The following is a 19313-nucleotide window of genomic DNA, read 5'->3' on the forward strand; positions in this document are numbered from 1 at the left end:
ACCCCCCAACCAGGGAATCCCCTGCAATGTGCATTAAATAGCAACCTTAAAACATTTTGGAAGGCAAAATATGGGATATATCAGCAGAGAAACAGAAATGCAATAGTAGTAAAAATACTACTTGACAAAATAGTTGACAAAAATACTAGTTGACAAAAAAAATTTGCCAACTAACACTGAAATGCCAATGAAAATAGCTTCTAGGTAAACCCAGAAGCTAACACTAAGTCTGCTGTTTTTCTGCATGGTTGGTTTCCTTTCACAGGAATAAAACAAGAACGCTTTATTCCCAAAACTACAATACAGATCATCCTATCTAAATTCAATATCCATACTTTTAAAATAAAATGTTAAAACACTTATTATATTTGGGGCATTCTAATAAATAAAATGCAGATTGAAAATTATACATCTGATTCACCAGAATTATACAAATGTTTACACAACCCAGATGGCTGCTCTTAGCCATAAAGGCAGCATTTATGGATAATGTAGCATTAGCAACTTGTGGGGGATTTCCTTAAATGAACCACGACTGTACTAGGTTAAGAAAGACATTAGCCAAACTGTCTTCTCCAGTGAAATAGTACAAATATTTTTATCAAACAAATTTTATAAGAGAGGGAAATCTTTAGTGCAAACCCTTTAAACAATTCTCCCTGTTTAAAAAATGAAAATACACGTGATATGAGAATACAGATGCTCAACCTTGCTTATAGTAAGATTATGTGAAAAGATGATCAACCTTGTTTATAGTAAGATAAATAAACATTAAAACTATCATAAAATACCATTTCTTATCTACAAGGATAGCAAAAATCTAAAAGTTTGACAACATACTCTACTGGTGAGGCTGTAAGGAAATAGGTGCTCTCATATACTGCCATAGGAATGTAAAATGCTAAAACCCCTATGAAGAGAAATTTGGCAATATCTAGCAAACTTACATACACATTTACTGTTTGATGTAGCAATCTCACTTCTGAGACTATATCCCAAAGACATACTGACAAAAAATGCAAAGACATAAACAAAAAGCTATTTATTGATGTATGATTTGCAATAGCACAAGAATGGCAACAACCCAAATGTTCATCAACTGGGGATTGGTTGAATAAACTGTGATATACCCACTCAATGGAGTATGTCTGTGAACAGAAATAAGCATATCCACTACAGCAGATACAAAAAAGACAAATAATAACAAGTGTTGGTACAAATGTGGAGAAATCAGAACCTTCATACACTGTTGGTGGCAATGCAAAGTGGTACAGCTTCTTTGGAAAGTAGTCTGGCATTTCCTCAAAATGTTACTTACAGAATTATCATTGAACCAACAATTGCACTCATATGAGTATACTCATGAGAAGTGAAAATTTATTTTCATACAAAAACTTGTATAAGAATATTCCTATCAGCATTATTTATAACAGCCAAAAAAGTAGGGACAACCCAAAACGCTCATTAACTGGCAAACGGAAATACAAAAGGTGATATATCTGTATAATGGAATATTATTCAGTAATAAAAAGGTTTAAGCACGTAGAAATACATGCTAACAACAAGAAGTGAAAGCGTCAGTCACTCAGTCATGTCCGACTCTTTGGAACCCTATGGACTGTAGCCTGCCATGCTCCTCTGTCCATGGAATTCTCCAGGCAAGAATACTGGAGTAGGTTGCCATTCCCTTCCCCAGGCGCTCTTCCTGACCCAGAGACTGAACCCTGGTCTCCTACATAGAAGGAAATTCTTTACTGCCTGAGTCACCATACATGAAGGAACTTTAGAAACAGTATGCTAAATATAAGAAGCCAGCCACAAAGGACAACATATTATATGATTCCATTTATATGAAATGTCCATGACAGGGAAATTTATAGAAATAGTTTGGTCTTTTGTAGATGACTGGGGCTGAGGATCTGGGGGAAAATGGGAAGTGACTGCTAATGGGTTCAGGGTTTCTTTTTTGGCATGATAAAAATGTTCTAAAATTGATTAATGGCTGTACAGCTCTGATACTAAATATCATTGAATTTACAGCTTAAATGGGTGAATTGTATGGTATGCGAATTATATCTCAATAAAGTCATAAAGGAATAAAGATTATTCTACTATACTATTCAACAGCATATATTGAGAAAAAAAGCAGTGCAAACAAAAGTGTGTATAATATGCTCTTCTTTCTCTAAGGATGGAAATATATGAATATATATATATAATATTATTTTTAGTGTAATAATAAACTTGTGTGTAACATATGGACTAAAGAAAATGATGAATTATGTTGATGTCATTAGGGGATTTGGTTCCCAGGAGAATAGACAACCCTGCACTTTCAAGACACAGATTCCAGTGTCGAGTCATAGGTCAATTTAAAAGGATGAAGAATATCCACCACTGGTCACACTACAGGAGGCTAGGGACGAGCACATTAAAGTGGGTGGGGCTTTTCCATCCAGATCAAACAAGTGGGAAGTGGGGTTTACTGTGGGATCTCATAAACCACAGAGAAATTAACCTAATCATCCTGGCTCTTTTCCACACTCTATCCTGCAGGACAAACATCCTCTACGCAGTCAGCGAAAGAGTGCTTGGAAAAGAGTCATAATAATTACCGAATATTTTCTGGATAGAGCTCTATATGCTCTTCTACATATTTCTTTCACTCTAAAGTTGTTCTCTGAGGAACCAGTGTCTTATTCCAATCATGAGCCATGCTTCTCTGCTCTGATATGAGGCCATCTACTCAGCAGGAATGAATATTGTGAATTTAGTCTTATTCAGAGAAGCTATATCAAAAAGACTGCTCGCCATAAATAATTGAGCAAGACTGTTTTGCTATAAACAAATATTGGTCAGAATGGCCCTGTCTGACAGCAAAGTAAAGATAAAAAAGAAGCTGGCCTAACTTCAACTCCTCTACACTCCAGGGAATGGCAAAATACCAACTAGAAAGTATTCTTGAAAAAAAAAAAAAAAACACAACCTGTTCAAGTTTCTAGTTCTAATATATAGGAAATACAGGACACAGAAGAACATTTTAAAAGGACACCATTCAGTTGCAATCAACAAAACATCAACTATGGGAAATGCTATAGGAAAAATAAATTTCTTCAATAAAAAACTACAAAAAATTATTAAATAAATGGATAAATAAGTAAGGAAGAGAGTCTATAGATTAAGAGAGATTTAAACATCAAACAAATGCAATGTATAAATCCTGTATGGATCCTAATTAAAACAAAGCAACTAAAAAAAAAAAAACAAAGAAAAAGAAACAAGGAAATCTGAACATTGATTGGGTATTTGCCAGTATTAAGGAATTATTAAAAATTTTAAATATGGTATGTTGTTAAGCTTTTTAAAAGCGTTTCTTTTTTAGAGATACATTCTGAAATATTTACATGTGAAATAATATGAAATCTTAAATTTACTTCAAATAATCCAGATGCAGCTGGGGGCTACAGATGAAATAAGAATGGCCATGATAGCTATAGCTGAAGGACACACAAGGATTTATTTGGACTATTTTCTCTACCTTTGTATATGGTCAAAATTTTCCATTATAAAAAGGTTTTAAAAAAATTCTAGCATCCTTGAATAATGCTTTGTTATGTAGCTCAGTATTTTCAAATTGGCTGTCATTTGAATCTTCTGTCTAGCAATACATAACAACATATATATCCTCATGATTTAATACTTCTGTATAAAATGATAAATGTCTTAGCCCTAAAATTTAATTTATTCTGTATTTTTTCAAGCTAACTTTAAACCTGAAAAAGTATATTGCCTTTAGTTCATTAGGACTTCCCTTGTGGCTCAAGCAGTAAAGAATCTGCCTACATTGTAGGAGACACCTAGGTTCGATCCCTGGATCAGGAAGATATCTGGAGAAGGGCATGGCTACTCACTCCAGTATTCTTGCCTGGAGAATTCCATGGACAGAGGAGCCTGGCAGGCTACAGTCCATGGGATCGTAGAGTAGGACACTACTGAGCGACTAACACTTTGACTTTAGTTCGTTAAAGATTAGAAATATTTATTTCTGTCACTTGAGGTAAGCATTCACATAAAAACTCAAATTTTACACTCACAGATATAAACACAAAGAGAACTATCACCACAGTTGGCAGATACTAAGGAAACTGAGCATTATCAGATATATCAGATTTCAGACTTGAACATGCATCTTTGTGGCTTTTCCAGAAATTCTCTGATTTAATCTGGAGATTAACAATGACAGAAGAACCTTTATTCTTTACTTCCTTCTCACTTTTAAGACTAACGATAACGCAGACTGTGGTGTTTATGAAGATATTCAATAACAAGATTACAGATCAAAGTATGTGAGCCAAAAAGAGTGGTCTTAAGTGTGTTCTTGGGCTTCCCTGGTAGCTCAGACAATAAAGAATCTGCCTGCAATGCAGGAGACGTGGGTTTGGGAGCCAAAAATCTCGAGAGGTCTTACCTGTTGCCTATATAGTGACAGTTTGCCTTCAATTGGTTCATTTCTCATCATTTTCTTTTCAATCAGCTGATTGATCTGTGTGTTTATTTCACTTATCTAAAACAGTACGAAAATAAAAAAGGTTAAAAACCCTGGCTATAATTACCTAAATTAAGGGACATCTGGTCAAACAAAGCTTTGAATTGACAGTTGTTATTATCAGTGATTTTGATAGGAGGATCAGTCCTATTAATACCATGGATGGGTTGTTACAATTACTTTGAGTCAATCTGCATTTCATGGTTCATGCTACATATTTACAGAATTGGATTAGTTACATGGATTTAACCATCCATGTCTACATTATCCTATTCTATATGAAGTATTTAAATTATTTTTAAAGACAATTTCTAAAAATCTGAAGTTATCCCTTCACCTAGGCTGTGACTTTTCAAGTAATTAAGTGATAAAGCAGATCTGGACTAACATTACCCAGGGATTTAGTACAAGGAATTTATGAACCCAGCTGAGAGTTGACATGAATGACATCTAAAAACCCTTTCTGTTCGAATGAATGATCTGTGATTCTATGACAGCTGTCATTATCCCATTCATTAATCTAAACTTTTCTCAAATGTAATAAATGTAATAAAACTGAATAAAGGCAATAGAAGCATATAGTCCTATAAGTTTTTTTAATTATATGACTTTAATTATATGACTTTTAATTATATGACTTTCAATATAACTATCCTTTGAAAAGACTAGAATTTTCCTGCTAATCCTATGAGATCAAATTTAAGCCAAATCTGAGTTGGACAACTAATTTCTAAACATAAATTAAAAGAATTATGTATTTAACTGTAGTGGTTATTAAGCCCATTAATGTCAAAATCCTTCAATCAATTTTCATGATATTTAATTATTATTTAAAGAAATAAACACTTGATTAGTATTTTATTTTTAAGAATCAAAAATGCTATGATATTAGGTTTTAATAAACATTACAAGAAAGTTTAATAATTCCAAAGTAGGCATAAAAAGCTAATAAAAACCATTAGCTTTAAGTACAAAATTGCTATATTATTTTTGGAAATAAAAAGTAATCATTTAAAATATTTTTTAAAATTTGTCATCTAAATGATTATATTATAAACATATAAACCTATGAGTCAACCATATGCATTAATTTATTTCTCCAAGTTACCCAGTTTCCTAATCAGTTGTGGATTAAGTAACAACATCATGTGTTATAATTTCTCATAAAGAACAATTCCTTATAAGAGCTGTCAACTCTTAGCACAGGTTAATTTCAGAGTCAAGAGCAGAACACTATAGAAGCAGTTCACATAATTTTCACGGGACTGGAGAAGAGATAAAATTGGGAGCTTATAAAAAGGTGATTGTTACTTACTTTAGATTCAAGTTCAAGAAGATCAGAATGGCCCATAGCAGGCTCTGAAACCACTTTTTGTAAAAAATGCAATTCTTTTTTCTTGTTCTCTAATTCTTTAGGAAATTTTTCAGTTACCATATATGAATTAAACTTTATCTCCTCCTCTAGCCTCTTCATTAAACCTATAAAAATTAAATAAGTGATTATTCAGCCCAACAGAGTAGGTACAGTGATCCTTTCTACGTTTTAAAACACACGACCTGGAGAGAGTAGGTCTGACTCTGTGACCCCACGGACTGTAGCCCACAGGCATTTTCCAGGCAAGAATACCGCAGTGGGCTGCCATTACAGAACAATAAAAGATTGGCCATTGAAACTTTTTTATGTTAATCAGAATGATAATAAAGGACAATTTACATATAAGAATATTTAAATTACAGAAAAAGTAATATTATGATATTCCCAAATTACCATCTAATTCTTTTATACTCCACATTATGCAAAAATAACATTTATAGAGCCAAATATATTGCTGGATCATATTTTGTCTTCTATGTATTTAAGGAACACATGAACCAAATGACAACACAAATGAAATCTAATCTAGGTTACTTCCTCTGTAAGTAGTCATTTATTCTTCTTCTTTTGCAGTACTTATGCAATTTATATTTCTATTCTAATACTTCACAAATCCTAATAATACATTGTAATTTTTAGGTTTAAACCAATGAACACATTACTAAAGGTACAAGTTAAATTCTGAAAAAGAGAAATTATCTACATTCATAAACATTTTCAGTTTTCCACATTTGGTAGTTTTGATTTCATAAAGTATTAAGTTTACAGTTAAGTGACAACTTAGATTATATTTTTAAGATTTAATAGTTTTCTTATTCTGGCAGAGAGCACAATTGTACACATACACAGATTTTCAGTGAATAATGATTTTGTTACAAATTCCCAGCCTCAAGAGCTTTAAAAAGTTTATTTCAGAGCTTTCCATTACACATCTACAAATTCTGGCTTGACTTTTTAAAACACCGGATTTCCGGTTTAAGTAATCTACGTACATAGATTGCATAATAAATTTGGACCAAAGCCTTAAAATTATTTTTAGTTCTCCTGAGCTAACCATGTATTAATGGGTAAAAATTTATTAATGGCAAATTCACGAGTTTTCCATTCATCCCTACAATTTCCCATCTCTTTTTTTAGGGACTGGGGAATGGAAGGGAAGAGAGTGTTTAATGAATCACTATAATTAGGCAATCATTCCTATATGGTTTCCAATTAACTCTACACCCTGGCTTCTTTGGCTGTTAGATGACCAGTTTTTCCATCTTCAAATTCTTAAACATATCGCATGTAATCCAGAGATGCAAGAAATAAAGTCTAAAATGTTTTTAAAAGATTTTAAATTCTTAAATATCATTTTGCCTATTTAAAAAAGTTCCTAATTCTAGAAAATACAAACTAATCTATAGTAACATAAAGCAGGTCAATGGTCGTCTGAGGAGGGTGAGAGGGACAGGAATGAGATATTACAAAGGAAATGTTTTGCAGTGATGGATATATCAATATTTATATTTTGATTAAAGTGATAGTTTCATCAGGGTGTACATATGTCAATACTTAACAAGTGTATACTTTAAACATTTGCAGTTTATTATACGTCCATTTAACCTCAGTAAAGCTGAGATGAAGTCAACATAAAAACAGTTTCTGTCACATTTTAAATCTTTCTCTTAAAAATTTTAACTTATACTTTGAAAAGTGGACATATTTCTATGCAATTTTTAAAAAATTATCTTTCAAAATCCTGGTGAACATGTATATGTATGGCTGAGTCCCTTCACTCTTCACCTGAAACTACCACAACATTGTTAATTGACTATATCTCAATTCAAAACAAAAAGTTTGATAAAAACATGCTGATGAGATAAATATAAGGTCACTAAGATCTCAGCAAACATTGTGATTAAAAACCCTCTGAAAACATCTTGCTGATCCTACCACAACTGAATAAGAAGCTTCTTTTATATAATAAATCTCAGGAATATGTAGAATATAAAGATAAATTAACTTCAGTGAATGTTTTATAATATGGCTGTTACTCAGAAAAAATACAAATTACACTGTGACACTAAAAATACTTTCATGTTATTTAAGCAAATAGAATTTTTTTGTAAGCCATTTTTTGTTACTAAAATATTTAGATGGGCCTTATTAAACTAAATACCTGAAGCAATTGAACATCTGTTTAATTTACTCTTTTCCTAGTCTGCTGAATATAATCCTTAAGACTCTGCTTCCCAGAACAATGTCAACAAAGCAGGGACTGAACTTCCTGCTCCCCATTCCCTGTCAACCCACAAAAAACACATATTGCACAAATACTACCTTATTTTAATATTTTTAGCCGTTTTTTCTTCCTTGATTCCCCTCCTACCTGTGGAAAAGATAATTTTCTTCCTATGCAGGGTTAGGGTCTCTACCTTTTCCTCCCAAGTATTTAACAGATTATTTACTAAATGCTTACTGTGCAAATCTGTGTGTTAAGGCCTGAAAATAGAATGATTATGACTTCATGACTAGCCCAGAGTTTAGCTGAGTCAGTCAGGTATGCCAACAATTAACATGTTATGGTAACTGCTGTAGAACATTCAATGAAACACCTGGGATACAATGGGAGCATACAGGAAAGGTTGCTACCGGTTCTTACCTTTTCCTCCTGAATCTTCACATCTTCCTTGGTCTGACTGACTCTTCAGTAATGTAAACACCACTACACCACTACCATCCCTCAATCTATGCATAGATTTCTCAATCATTCCCACACTCCCTCCCTTGCCTTCTTTTCAAAGACAAGCAGTCAGAAGCCTGACCTTTTATCTCTACTTCCTCCATCATTTGCTCAGCCCACCGCACTGTTGTTTTAGGTCACTGTGCTTTAGCATGGAATGTCTTCTACTCCTCCACCTCTGCAGCATTAAGTTACTCAATCACCACACCTCCAGGAAGCCATTTGACTCTGTGTTAGAGTAGCTCAGACGGTAAGGAATCTGCCTGCAATGCAGGAGTCCCAGGTTCAATCCCTGGGTTGGAAAGATCCCCTGGAGAAGGGAATGGCAACCCACTCCAGTATTCTTGCCCAGAGAATTCCATGAACAGAGGAGCCTGGCAGGTTACAGTCCATGGGGTTGCAAAGAGTCGGACATGACTGAGCGACTAACACACGTACTGGAGTTTGGTGCTCTTTGCCTCTTTCTTTTCACTGAAGCTGGGCTCTATCAGTTTATTTGTCATGCTGCATTATCATTGTCCACTGCTTGTCATTTCTCCATTAGCCTGTGAGCACTTTAATAGAAATAGCTTTGCTTTCTATTCCCAGTACTTAGTATAGTACCTGACATGGAGCAGATGTTCAATAAACACTGAATTAATGGACTGAGCCAATTATTTCTATTACTACTTAGCAATACAATTGATTTTATTATTTAGCAGAATCTACTAAACCATCTCAAGAGATGCCCTCAAAGAGAACAAATTTTATTTGTCCATTTTATTACTAAATATGTATTTCCTGACCTCAAAATTCTATTTAGTCTATAAAGCCAAAGCAAAATAAAGTCTATCTGCTCAAATAAAAAATGAAATATTACTAACACTATAAATACCTTTGGATATTCTTAGTTACCAGAATTAGACCATAATAGCAAGAAATATTTAACCTAATAAAATTGAGGATAACAGACACTGAAGAAACACATGTTCAGGTTAACATTTTAAATTACAGTAAACTGTGCTGATCAATAAGTTATTTTTCTGCTTACTAAATCTTTCAATTCTTCTACACATTACTTTCATTTTCAAAAATTCACTATTAATAGTAAGTTCTAAAAATTTCTTAGCAAAGATAGACCTATGCAAACAAATTTCTTGTTGATATTTTTAAATGTGTATAATTTAATGAATTTCTTTTGAAGATTTATCTTAATTTTTTACACTAAAGATGTGAAGGAACCTGCATCAAATCCAGAGAACATATACTAAAAAGTTATACTGTATATTATAGTAAGGAGTAAAAAAGCACTAAAAATTACTTTCTTTTGTCCTAAACATTCTCCTAAAAAGTGAAAACCTAATGAATAAAGAATCAAATGATGCCAACAACTACACGCACAACAACTTCCAGGTATTGCTTGAATCTGAATTTATGATTGAGAGGAGTGACAGATTTCATATGGTTAAACAACTTAGTCACGTCTGACTCTTTGCAACGCCATGGACTGTAGCCCGCCAGGCTCCTCTGTCCATGGTATTCTCCAGACAAAAATATTGGAGTGGGTAGCCACTGTCTTCTCCAGGTGATCTTCCCGAGCCAGGGATCCAGGGATCAATACTCCTGCATTACAGGCAGATTCTTTACCATCTGAGCTACCAGGGAAGCCCAAGAGATTCTATGGAAAGTCATTAATTAACATGTATTAACCATACATTTTATGGGGACTACTATAGTGGTTTCTTAAATGTCAATTAAATGTGCCATATTTCTTTGATTTTAAGATGCTATCAATTATAAGACATCATCAACTAAATTAACAAATACCATGTGAAATGTATACATAAAGTGCAAGATATATCCCAACTGCAAAAACAATTAAAATGTTAAAGATCATGTGTCTAGAATCAAGGAAATACTGTATTATCTCTTTAACAGATTTATTGAGATATAATTTACCATATAGCCATAAAATTCATCTACTTAAAGCATACGGTTCAATGGCTTTTAGTATATTCACAGAATTGTATAATGACTACCACAACCAATTTTACACCATTTTAATCAGGTTTCAAAAGAAGCCTCTATGCCCACTAGCAGTCTCCTATCCCCCATCACCCACCCACCAACCAACACCGTTGTCCTCATCTACAATTCCCCAACCCTAGGCACTCATCATTGATTTACATCTCTATGTATTTGCTTATTCTGGAAATTTCATACAAATGGGATCATATAATAAGTTGTCTTTGTTTCACTTAGGATGTTTTGGGAGGTCATCCATATTGTAGCATGTATCAATACTTCATTCCTTTTATTGTTGAATAAAATTCCATTGTACGGTTATGCTATAATTTGTTTATTCATTCATCAGTTTAGGGACATTGGTGTTGTTTTTAAATTTTGGCTATTATGAAAAGACCCTGATGCTGGGAAAGATTGAAGGCAAGAGGAGAAGCAAGAGTAGCAGAGGATGAGATGGTTAGATAGCATCACCAATTCAATGGATATAAATTTGAGCAAACTCCAGGAGAAAGTGAAGGACAGGGAAGCCTGGCATGCTACAGTCCATAGAGTTGCAAAGAGTCGGACATGACTTAGCAACTGAACAACGACATTACGAACAATGCTGCTATGAACATGTGTGTACAAGTTTTTATGTGGACATGTTTTCAACTCTCTTGGGTAGGAATAAAATTGCTGAATCATATGGTAACTCTAGGTTTAACATTTCAAGGAACTGCCGAACTGTTTTCCAAAGTAGATGAATCATTTTACATTTCCACCAGCACTGTATGCAGGTTCCAATTTCTTCACAACCTTGACAACACTTGTTACTGACTGTCTTTTTTATTATAGTCATTCTATGTATTATATACTAGAGTATAATGTTTCCTAGAACACTTGAAAAATATCCTCCAAGAGCTGGATATTTACGTTGAAGTATTTCTCCAGTACAAATGAGAATTTTTTACTGCTCTTTCAGTTTACATCATCTCCCTTCTGATGAGCAAAAACACCTTAAAAATGCCTAGGATGGGTTTGGTGGTATAATCTGGGATTGCTGTTCAGTTGCTCAGTCATGTCTGACTCTTTGCAACCCCATGGACTGCAGCACGGCAGGCTTCCCTGTCCTTCACTATCTCCCAGAGTTTGCTCAAACTCATGTTCATTAAATCGATGATGCCATCCACTCATTTCATCCTCTGTTGCCCCCTTCTTCTCCTGCCATCCATCCTCTATGTAAAGCTAATGTAACAACAGAGCCAGAGATACCCATTTCAATAGCATAACCCAAAATATGAAAAGCATTCAGTTTTAAGGATCTAGCATTTTATTCTTTTTCTTTATAGCCCTGGCACTAAAATGATATTTACATCTTTTCTATCCAACTTTTTCATAGCATCCATTCTAAGTATCTTATACATTCACACACCAGAGAGCCTCCCTCCACCATGGTTTCCACTACTTTCACTCTCTGACAAAACACTGAAAGGGAATTAAAAGCCCCTAGGTGAACACTAAGGATGTCTTCACCAGGCTATCACTTACTAGCTAGGAAATGATGCCCCAAAATGCTGACCTATCACTTGACAATAATCAGGTCCCATTAGTAAGGAAGACTACTGATTTAAACTGATATTCTCACTAATATGATCACCTATATCAGACAGTAATTTCCACTTACTTTCAGGTGTCGCATCTGCTGCTGCATGTTGCATACTTTTCAGCTGGTTTTGTGTTCTTTGCAGTCTCTGCACTGCATGAAATAGCTTTAAAATACAATTACATCTATTACTTGCTTATTCTGCTGAAACCTACCATTTATCCAGACAAGCAATGAAAAATACAAGTTCTACATAATTCTTTCAAAGGGAATAAATAATAAGAACAAAGAAATTACTAAGCTAAAAATGTAACTGCTTTGCTCAATACATTTTCAAGTAAAACTTAAAAAAAAGCTTTCGGAAATGTTTTCTTTAGTTATTTGTTGAATTTGGTGATCAAGGAAAAATGCATGTTAAAGAAATATTTGTACTAGGCTTTTCTGTTAAAACATGGTTTTCTTAATTCCAAGGAATGCTAACATTCTCAGAGATGATGTCTGAGAATCAGAAAGTGAAGCTAAGGAACCATTCAGGGCACGGGCAAATGCAGCTTACTGTTCTAATATTATGATGCCAAGCCAAGTTCCAAAAGAGCCAAAAACCTAAACTGCCCATTTAGTAGGAAATGAAGCTGATTTGAAATACAATTCTAATACACAAGTCCACTCAGTTTTAAGATAGATTTTTAATAAAATAAAAGAAATACTTTCTGGCCAAATTATTTTTTTCTTTAAGGCAAAATCTAAAAATGTGGAGTATGTGTGATTTTGAGTCTTTTCATGATTTGCTTATTTGCCACTGGAGTAAAACATAAAAAATACCATGATTCGTGGAATAAAATAGACGTTCTCATACAGTCTGAATCTCAAGACACCCTTTAGAGATTCTAGAAGTTCTATTAACAGTTAACCTTACCGCTTAATATTACAATGGATATTCTGTAATGCTGGAACAACATAAGTTAAGCATGGCCCAAGAGATAGTGCATAGATATGCATGAAGAATAGAAACTCAAAAGATGGTTTTGTTTTTGTTGTTGGTACCATGCAATACTCTTAAAAAGAGTATTTCATCATGTTAACAAAGGGAAACATGAACATTCTCAATTCTGAAAATCTTCCTCTTAATACCTGAATGATCAGAAGAAACTATTTCTTTCATCATGACAATATAAACTTTCATGTGGGTACCTGATTTTTTTGTTCCTGTTTCTGTTGTGCAAGAAATTCTTCTCTCTCTTTCTCAACTCGAAGTTGCCTTGCTATTTTCAGCATCCTCTGATGATTCTGAACTGTCTCCACCTACAGTAAGGGAATAAGTAATATATGTTACTGTCAGGTTTAAGAGAGACATTAGCATGTCACGTGACCCAGACATTCACTTATAATTTCCTTTTGGTAAACAGCATTCCCTAGAGATGATACTAAAGTTTCAGACTCCAGGGCCTTGAAAGCTTTGGGCTGCTGCCTAGGGAGATTCCCTTTCTATTCATGTTATTTGACTCCATCTTTAGACGTACACTTATTCCTTGCTTAACCTTTACTTGCAATTCCTAACTCTGTGCAAGTCCTTGGGACTGAGGGTCAAAGTTTTACAGTGCTAATTCTTGCCTTACCCTTTTCTTCAAACGTTCAACTCTCTTAATAAGCTGATCCTTTTCTTCCTCCATTGCACTGATATCCTAAAAAGCAGTCAAGAAGACATTATAAGAAAAAATATTCTTTGTCTGTAGAACTCAGATAAGGTTTCCATATGATTACACATTTACCACTTCCATCACTTATAACCAGAGTATTAAGAAACAAAGATCCTCTTTTGGAAGAAGTGCATTTCTATCTGCCACCCGCCCTTCCTCTCCAGGGTTCTTTATGCAGAGTAATTTATTCGGTAGCTTGGTATTCATTTAGAAAAGCAACAGGATATAAAATAGTAAGGTGAAGCTGCCAACTAGCCCATTTGTGTTCTAATTCCAATATGGACACATGATTTTTCAAAAATCTTTTATAATGGATAGTGTGCAGGTCTAAAAACATGAACAACAGCTGCTGACATCCCATCTGCTCTGTTAAACACCAAACTTTATGTTCTGTCAGTTTTCCAGTACAATTATTTTTAAGGTTATGGTGTTTTCAATATATAAATTTGTGTATGATTTTGTCAATTAACCAATTCCCTTTCTAAAAATAAAAGATTTCAAAAAAAATATTTCCACCAGCTCCACAATTTTTTCTAGTGAAAACAAAACAAGCAAAAAAATCCTTGCTAAACCTCAAAAACTAACAGACTAACTCTCACAGTAATAATGAAAGGAAAAATACACATGGTGGTCAGTATTGCCAGGATCTGGGGAAACAGGGACTGTTGTTATTGGTGGTATTGCCCTGAAGAATAATTTCAGAAGTCTTAAAATAAATGTGCATACCTTCTGGTTCAGTAATTTTACCCATGGGAATCTATAAGGATTCTCATAGATGCTAATTATATCTAAAATTTGGAAATGACCCAAATGTCTAAGGATTATTAAGTGAATTATGGCACAACACAATTAAAGTTACTAAAAATTATGCAGAAGAATGCTGGATAACATGAGAAGAAGTCATGATATGGCATTACTTGAAAGCAGACTATGACATTTATATATAATACAATACCAAGAAAAAGGTTTACATATATTCACTAAAATAGCAAAATAGTAAAAAATAGTAAAAGTTACCACAAGAACATGGGATTTTAAGTGAATTAGTTTCTATTTTTTGCTTAATCGTATTTCCTTACAAAGAATATGTTCAAAAACACTCTGGTAATAATTAATAAAATTAAAATCACAGACTCTGGGTTATTTTATCATTTCTGTTTACTCGCATGGCATAATGGAGGAACAGTAGATGGGTATCTATCACCTTTACTCTATACTTTGTGATAAGTATCTACTCACGGGTCTTTCTTTTCTATTAGATGTGACTTCATCTTTCATTTCTAATACATTCAACAAACTCTTATTGGAGACCTACTACATGCAGGAGACTGGGGATAGACACTGGGGATATTGTCATAGATAAGATATATAGACATGGTCCTCACCCTCACAGAGTTGAAAATGTCTGGGAAGACAGACACTAAAATAATCGTAAGTACAATGAGTGTTATAAAACAAAAAGAGAAAAAAAACCAAACAAACAAAAAGAACTGGGGTGAACTAATCTATCTAGAGAATCAGGGAAGGGCCTCCCTGAGGAAGCAACTTCCAATGATTCTTGTTTGAGAAGATAAAGATGTTATTTCTAAAAATATAAAATTCAAGAAAGCGAGAATTAGCAATTTTTTAAAGAAAGAATTTATATGTCTGGTGAGAGTACAAAAATATTTTTTGGAGAACACTAAATAACATGCATCAAGAAAGACATAAAAGTCCTCAAATGCTTTCTACTTCTAGAAATTTATTCTAAGGAAATAATCACAGATAGCCCAAAATAAATTTATGTAGAAGATGATCATAGTATTATCTATAATAGCAAAATATGAAAACAAAACACCAAAACTGTAAAACTATCCGTACCATAGAATACTATTTACTCACTGAAAATCACATTGCAGAAAGATAACAATGGGAATATATTCACAATGCAATGATTAAAAAAACAAGATACAAATAATTATGTATAGTGTGATCCCAAATATATATACACACACACATACACAAAATCTGAAAGGATATAGTGCAACAAATGTTAACAATTAGATTTTTTTCCTTCTATTTTTCTTTCTTCTATAACATAGACTTTATATATGTGTGTGTGTGTGTGTGTATACACATATATATTAGATAAAGACCCAAAACATAATTACTTTTAATCCATGGTAGTGATCTATATGGGCTTCCCTGGTGACTCAGTGGTAAAGAATCTGCCTGCCAATGCAGGAGACTTGGGTTTGATCCATGGCTTGGAAAGATCCCCAGGAAGAGCACATGGCAATCCACTCCAGTATTCTTGGTTGGGAAATTTCATGGACAGAGGAGTCTGGTAGGCTCTGGTCCATGGGGTTGCAAAAAAGTTGGACATGGCTTAGTGCCTGAACAACGACAAAGTGCTCTATATATCAATAGTACATAAGAATTAACTATGAGTTAACCCTGGCCTCATTAATGTCTTCGGTAAAGAATCAGCAAAGGTCCTACAAAAGAAAATTTGCCATTTGCTATCATTAGTTTCTATAGTCTTAAGACATTCTGAATTTAATTCAAATCCCCACCAAAATCATTATTGTTTTTTCTTTACCCTTCTTATTTCTGCTGTAGAAAATCCAGATGTCTTGAGCTGCTCACATTCTTTATGCAAAGTTTTAAAGGCTTCCATCAAATCTTCATACTAGAAGAACAAGTTAAAAAATTATAAACTAATGACAAGATCCAGTAGGTTTCCTTAATCAGGTCATCTATTAACTTATAGTCATTATTTAATCAGTATAGAACAGCATTAAAATATATCCTTAAACATTCATACAGGACACAAAAATGTTGGTGTATATAATCTGGCCTCTAAAGACTTCCCTGATTACTTTCCTAACCAACACTCCATATGCTAGCTATGTTGATCTTCTTTAAATTCCTGGTATAGTCCACCTTCACTTTACACACCCTATTCTGTCTGAGAACACTCTATGACTCCCTCATTCCTTTCCTGGATAACTTACTCATCCTTCAGATCTCAGCGTCCCCAAAGCAGCCTTCTCTAGCCCTGTATCTATTCTATATGAGTACCATGATATCAGAGTAAATATCATATAAACGTATAACTGCTAGCTACTTATCTGTCTCCACCTTTGGACACTGAGAGTCAGGAGGACAAGAATCATATTACTTGTGGAGGCTTCTCTATCCCTAGGGCCTAGAATAGTACTTAACCGATACAGGTGTTCAATAAAAAAGCAGTTAAAGGAATAAAAAAAGTCACAACTCTTACCCCAAAATTTTTTAAAATAGGTTTTTTTTTGTGGATAATGACAGAAAATTAATATTTTTTTCTTGACATATATTCTGCAAGTCTATAAATCAATCATTCTAAAACTCTTCATTTAGAAAGACAATGTGAATTTTTTATTAGGTTCTCCACTAAGACTGGCTAAACATGTAAATCATTTCACACATACACTTCAAACATGCTTCAAGAACAAATATGTCTTTAGTATTATTAATTCTTCCATTAATAATTAGTTGGGTATGTTTGATAAAAACTATCAATAAGCTTCCTTCAGAGGAATTAGTTTCTATCAAATTTATTGATAGGGGAGGGGAAGGAGGAGGAAATAGTTCACGTGTACACTCTCTATTGCTCACATTGCGTAAAGCCTTCAAAGGTAAGGGCTGCAATGGTGCTGTGCCTTCTCAAGGCGTCTACTGTATTATTTGACATAATTATTTGCATAAACCTTTCAACCCTTGAAATGTCTTAAGAGATCAATACTGACTCTATTTTGAGTGACTGTCATGGGTACCCAAAATGACAAAATATATGGATAAAAACATTTAGTAGATTGTTTCAATTCAACCCAAATTTTGAGCCCATACCATACAGAAGCAACCCTACAAAATCCTGGAGGAAAACAAAGATGGCTAAGACATGATACCTGTCCTTAGAGATCTCATAAATCTACTGGGAGAGACAGATTGACAAACTATTAAAATTCACAACAAACTGGCACAAATTGGTCTCAAGACCCACTATAAAACAAAAGTACAAATGCTAAAGAGAAGCAAATTTTTTCTTTTAAATCAAAGTTCTTTGCAATCTCAAGCCTAAATTCTCTAATTTCCATAGTCTATTTCCATAGAGTGGTTTTGACAGTCTTCAGTCAGCAACATGCTTTGAAATTCCAGGACCAGGAGCCAGACCAGCCAAAATCCTGTATAGTTAAGAGCTTTAATATCTTAAGGCCAGAAACCCAATATTATATCAAAACTCTGGTGAGGAAAGTACACTGAAATTGCAAATTCCTGGTTCTTTCTCTACCTTCTGCCTGATTAGGACATCCTTTGAGATCATAAGCTTGGCTTCTTTGCCTACACACAATTTTTGAAGGTGCTCACAAGTCCCAATCCACCTGGTATAGTGCCAATTTATACCTTTTGCTCTAGTGTAATTATTATGATAACCACCCTTCTCTCTAATTTGGATGACAAATTATATAGTCACCTAACTAATTAATTAACAAAGTATTCTGCAGTTCCAAGCCCAGGATCCTATCTACCCATAATTCTTTTTTTTTTTTAAAAAAATCCACATGTATTTATTCATTTAAGGACATTTATAAATTTTAGTTAAACTTTTGAGGTAATGGCAGATTCAGTTGTAAGCAACAGTACAAAGAAAGTCCGCATACCCTTTATTGAACCCCCACCCTCATGGTACTGAGTCGGTCAAAAAGTTCATTTAACTACACACAATTCCTAAGTAGTAAATTATTCTAAAATCCTAATTTCAGGATTTTTTCTATCCACATGCTCTATCACCAAAAAGGTACTGGTGTTCAGAAGTCAATATTTTCATAGAGTGATTATAGGTGAAAATTATTGATAACAATTTATCCTTTTGGTTCCAATGGAAATACAGAAACAGCAAATAAACTAAAGTGAGATTAACAGATATTTGAAACCTTGAAACCCATTACATATAGCTTAAAAATACCATCTATATATTGTATACCTGTTTATTCGTATCAGCCACGGTTTCATCCTGGAGAAACTCACTTGGTACCTCAAGTTTTATTAAAAAACGAGCTAAATATGCTCTTTTCTTCAGTTCATTAGTTCTCTGAAGAAGCCAGTGGAGCACTGGGTAAAGTACAGGTTTACTTCCAATCACCAGACCCTGACGAAAGGTACTCCTATAAAAAGAAAATACACACACACACACACACACACACACACACACACGCACACACACAGAGGCTTATAAGTAAACCTTGAAAAGAGTTAACATTTGCTCAAATCCAATTTACACTTTTCCATGACTATTTAAAAAAGATAAAACCAAGGCTATTCTAAAGTAAGTCTGCACGTTGACAATAATCATAAAATTAGGC

General features: G+C 33.9%; 1 protein-coding gene across 2 annotated transcripts in view; it reads right to left on the bottom strand.

Moving 5' to 3' along the window:
- IFT81 (intraflagellar transport 81) overlaps nt 1-19313 on the bottom strand; it is a 213511-nt gene that overhangs the window by 65640 nt on the left and 128558 nt on the right. For both annotated transcript variants that reach the window (XM_043901887.1, XM_043901888.1), the window contains 7 exons: nt 18935-19115; nt 16511-16600; nt 13849-13914; nt 13424-13534; nt 12314-12398; nt 5862-6025; nt 4469-4564 (listed from right to left, as the gene is read on the bottom strand). In XM_043901887.1, coding sequence (XP_043757822.1) covers nt 4469-4564; nt 5862-6025; nt 12314-12398; nt 13424-13534; nt 13849-13914; nt 16511-16600; nt 18935-19115 — 793 coding nt within the window. The remainder of the gene's footprint in view (nt 1-4468; nt 4565-5861; nt 6026-12313; nt 12399-13423; nt 13535-13848; nt 13915-16510; nt 16601-18934; nt 19116-19313) is intronic.

This window comes from Cervus elaphus, chromosome 5, assembly GCF_910594005.1.
Source record: "Cervus elaphus chromosome 5, mCerEla1.1, whole genome shotgun sequence".
Taxonomy (NCBI): domain Eukaryota; kingdom Metazoa; phylum Chordata; class Mammalia; order Artiodactyla; family Cervidae; genus Cervus; species Cervus elaphus.